The sequence below is a fragment of the Cynara cardunculus genome, assembly GCF_001531365.2.
Source record: "Cynara cardunculus var. scolymus isolate 2C chromosome LG 2, CcrdV1, whole genome shotgun sequence".
Classification (NCBI taxonomy): domain Eukaryota; kingdom Viridiplantae; phylum Streptophyta; class Magnoliopsida; order Asterales; family Asteraceae; genus Cynara; species Cynara cardunculus.
Genome location: NC_037529.1, coordinates 29,074,479 through 29,079,503, shown reverse-complemented (window position 1 = coordinate 29,079,503; position 5,025 = coordinate 29,074,479). Strand labels below are relative to the sequence as shown.

Here is a 5,025-nt window from a genome sequence, read left to right as displayed (position 1 = left end):
TACACACTGAACTCTTAACTTATCATATTTATTTCATTGGTTCTAACTATGTCCGGGACCCTAATATGCAATAGAATAGTTTAAGTCTAGGCATCATCATGCAATTGATCACCCAAATCACTTAAACATAGGATCTGATACCAAAGAAATTAAAAGAAATTAAAATCTCTTCCTGTTACCATTTCAGCGGGCTTATAGTCCTTACAGAAAGAAGACACTTGATTGCTAACAACTAACAAATTACATAATTTCAATCCCATTCATGATCCCCCGAGAGAAATATTGAACAAAAAACAGAAGATACGGAGAAATAGATTCAGCTCCGCTCACACTCACACGCACAAGAAGTATTGCACATAAGTTATTCCTCAAGCAACTATAATTAGTCCAATTTCAACATGTATAAACCAAACTACCATAAATCAAGTAATACAAACAAGAAAAACCAACATATGATTCAAGAAACAACATGCAATGGGAAATCATACCTAAATACAGTTTTTTGTTGTCAATCTCTAGTTGGGCGCTAAGATGGAGAAAGCGACACATATATTGAATCCAGAAAGCTTGGGATCTTTGCTCTTTTACCTTTGAAACCTGTTGATCCACAAAATTAAAAACCATTTGAGATGATAATTTTACACAATTGAAAGACAAAGTGAGAAAAATGAATCACCATGTAGTTTTTGGACAAAAATCGAGATGTTGTGTTAAAGACAAAGCCGAGATGATGTGTGAAAGGCAGAAATCGAGAACTACAATGATGAGAAGATGAAGTCGACTACCTGTGAAGAAGACGAGATTATATGGATTGAGGCGTCAATTACCTGTGAGAAGGCCAGATGAAGTCAATCGATAATGTATGATGGTGTGAGGTAAGGAGCGTGAATCGATGGAAGAAGGAGGCGGGTTAGGGCAATCAGGTTTATTTTGAAATTTTGAGCTCAATTCTATGGCGTAATTAATAAACCAATTTGAGTACCACAATCTAATCATGTTTTATTATATACATTTATTTGTACGCTGTAATTTATTTAGTTATGATATTTTTTAAAATTAAATACGTAATTAAAATTTTAATAATAAAATATTAAACTCATAGTTACAAGAATTGTTGTTACAATTTTATTTTATTTATAATATTTTACCTTATAGGATGCATTTTAGAAAATGTCTTGTTTAGTTAGTGACTATTATTTTTGGTCACTAATCATTTCAAATTAGTGACCACTAATTTTTTGTTGCTAAAACTTTCAACTTAGTGACTATCATTCCTAAATAACGCCAACTAGTTAGTCACCATTATTTTGGTAACAAATCATTTCAAACTTGTGACAACTTATTTTTTTTGTCACTAAAACATCCAACTTAGTAACCACTATTGTTTGTTACTAACATTCCTAAGTATAACCAATTAGTTAGTGACCACTATTTTTGGTCACTAATCATTTCCATTTAGTGACCACTATTTTCGGTCACTAAACTACCAACTTATTGACCACTATTTTTGTCACTAACATTTAAAAGTAACATCAACTAGTTAGGTACCACTATTTTGGTAACTAATCATTTCAAATTTGTGACTATTTTGTTTTTTGTCACTAAAACGTTCAACTTAAAGACCATGTTCTTTTGGTCACCAAACTTTTTAACTCAGTGACCATTATTTTGGTCATTAAACGCATGAATTTATAAAGTTATGACGAAAAATATGGTCGTTACAAATTTAGTCATTAAAATAGATTGATATGAAAAATCACTTTTTTGCATTATCAGCTTATTACTTTTTTGTACCGCTATAAGCTAATCCAAACACTCTTTACAAAACTCCGTTTTGATACCACGTAAGTTAATAAGCACTTTTACAAAAAAGAACATAAGTTATTTTAAATAAGCAATCCCAAACACCCCTTTAACGACTGCATTTACTTTTTGTTATTAAAGTTCATAATAGTGACCACAAATTAGTGCAACCTTTCTCATCGTCACTACCATCACAGTAGTGACCAAAATATAAGTAATCAGTAAAAGTTTGGTCACTAATGAAGCTTTTTCTTATAGTGAAAATGAGAAAGATATCTTTTAGCTTAGAAGATGGTCCAATTAAAGCCACTTAAGTTTGCTGTATTTTTACAACAAATCATCTTCTCTTACTCTTTATTTTGATTTCATCTTCCTTTATTTCATCATGGTTTTCACATTGGATTACTATTTGTAATTGTTGTAGGTTGGGGAGAATACGAGATAAATATGTTATAAGAGGCATAAAAAAACAAATCAACTGAAACTTATGAAAAACCTATCTAAAATAGTTTTCGAAACGTTATCTTATAAATTAGTTTATGGTTGCCAAAAAATAGTATGTTCTCCGAAGACCCAAGTATAGTTTTTTGTCGAAAACCAACAAACACTAGTTTATAAATATTTAAAAGCTATTCCTGAAATAACAATGACAGTTAGGACTTGTCCACTGTCCGTTGGATTAAATATCATCCGGGACTATATCCAATGAATAATTGTTACCCCTAACAAGTTGACATAAATATTTATCAAAAGCAAAAACTACAGCTAACAACTCTTTCTAATATTTCCAGTCTCCGGTAAGCTTAAAAAACACGTTTAGACGAACCGAACATCTGATTGAGGACGATGATAAGAGCCATAGAGACAGCTGGATCGATTGAAGGTTGCATAACCAAACGGAAAACATCTACGCCAAGAGCAACAGTACCTCCCTTGGCTTCCTTGCTCCTGATCTCAGCAACATTCCGTCGCATATCATCATATACGATGCAACACCTTTGAGCATATGATCCATCGATCTTATACATCGGGATTCTCGTGTTGTTATTCTTTGACGATCCTTCTTTGCAAACGTAAGCTAGGGACTTGGTGTTGAAAATGTTCATGTGTTTCGTGACCGAAAACCGTGGAACAAGCGTTGTTTCTCCATCATACACTTGCCAGGTGTCCGAAAGACTTWTCCTCTGGTAATAACAAAATATTTGGTTAACCAATATGGAATCCAATTAACTTCGAATGAATTTGTGTCTATAAATCAAAATTTGATGAACATGCATGATGTGATATACGTACCTTGCGGCGAATAGTGAGGACAGAGCGGCCGAACGCATCCATGAGAACAATTTCACCKTTACCTCCGGTGACATAGTTGTCTACTCGAAATACAAGATTGCCATTGGAGTCGAACACTGTAAATCCATCGCAATTGAAGAGTAGAGACTTCTTCCAAACAGTGAAGATCACCGGATTCTTACTGGCAGCAGAGGATTTGGGTGGCGAAACAGTAACCGAAGTGATGGGAGTGGGGTACACCTTTGTCATGATGAACTGAAGCACAAGAAATTGTATGGCTTACAAAATTTGGTGGATATGATGATGAGAGAGGAGGGATGTTGCTGTCTTATATAGTTKCCACTCAGATGAAGAATATATCCCATCCAAAAAACATGATATTCTACTTAAAGAACAATTAGGGTATATATAGGCACGTGTTTCTAAATTATTTACAACATATGTTTCAATAATATTTCGTTTTGATGGTAATTATTATGTTTCTTTTTCGTTTAAACGTTATTTATTCCATTGGTGGAAAAATAAATATTCCAAACTTATATGAATTTTGCTTTAGCTTGATTTTGCTCAAATTCTAGAATAAAACCAAACCCTGGGATGCTTGATTCATATAATGGAATTTGGTAGAATCAGAATCCATCAAACAAGTTTCACTTTGAAGAAACTAAATTGGAATTTGATTAAATTTGATCACGTTTGTGGTTGATTATAAATTGGAATGAAATTTCATAAAAGAAATTAAATCTGCATATGTTGAGGGTGGGAGCGGCTGCGATTACAACAACAGTGGCGTGGTGGGGTCAGTGGTGGCGGTTGTGACGACCATAGTAGTGGGATGGTGGTGTTGGTTAAAGTGGATGCAAAAAGTTAGTTTTGTCTTTTTTAAAACCTAATTATAATATTCGCCACAAAATAGATTTCAAATCCTTCACTTATGTCAAGGAATGAACAATCAATTAACAGTATGATTAAATAATGGAATTCAATATGCAAACTTAACATCATTAAGGACATTGAAAAAAAAAATTGTCATTTCAATTCCAATAAATTCCTTCGAATTCTACGGACTAACCAGCCCCAATATCATGACCATGTCTTGAGTATATAATTGTACGGCAATGGGATTAGTTCAATGATGTAGGATCTAAGAGATGACTGGCGGTTTTGTAGAATGTAGGTGCAACGGAAACCAAGGTCTTGTCATTTTGTAAAAATTTAACTTTAAAAGCGGACAACTGAAATCATACGGTGGTTATGTTTGAACAACATCCATGTGCCTATCACTGTCACTACATTTGTAATCATGAATAGTTGAACACTATGGTTTATTTCAAAACATATGGTCAGTTTATGATGCTTGGTATTGTGAAAGTCTGTTTATCATAAAAGTTAAACAGTTTTGCTTGGGGATAATAGTTATGGAAAATGAAAGTTGAGGAATATTGTTCCACATTTATGTTGTTACGGTGGGTTTTATGGTAGCGTTTAGATTATATCTTGTTGAACATTTTCAAAATTTGTATTTCATCGTAGTTATCGATCGCGAAGGTTTATTTTGATCTTGAGATATCTGTATTTATATTTGGAGATTATGATATTGTGGGTAGCTTACTTGGTATGGAATTGAGTTAAATTGCTTTTCATTGGTCATCGATTCAAGTCTCAATCATTGGTCATTAAAGAAGCTTCATGGTCCAATGAAATTAGTTGAGGTACGTACAAATTAGTCTGAACACCAGATGTTTTATTTATGTTTGCAATAATTATGTTTCTTTTCTTTTCAAAATTTATTCATTTTTAGAAGAAAAAAGATACAACAAAGTAGATTATACACAAATGAGTGTAAACAGGTTTGTTTAATGCGACCTCGTTTGAAATCACAAATTTCACCGTCCCTAATAACTTTTATATTATTAAATCTTTTACGAG

General features: G+C 33.0%; 1 protein-coding gene across 1 annotated transcript; it reads right to left on the bottom strand.

Annotated features, from left to right (window-relative positions):
- Positions 1–2,469: 2,469 nt before the first annotated feature.
- LOC112507969 (protein LURP-one-related 8-like) lies at positions 2,470–3,391 on the bottom strand. The gene is made up of 2 exons (XM_025112730.1): positions 3,097–3,391; positions 2,470–2,987 (listed from the first exon to the last, which is right to left on the bottom strand). The coding sequence occupies exons 1-2, from the start codon at positions 3,343–3,345 to the stop codon at positions 2,607–2,609; spliced, it is 630 nt and encodes a 209-aa protein (XP_024968498.1). The 5' UTR covers positions 3,346–3,391; the 3' UTR covers positions 2,470–2,606.
- Between the last annotated feature and the right edge of the window lie 1,634 nt (positions 3,392–5,025).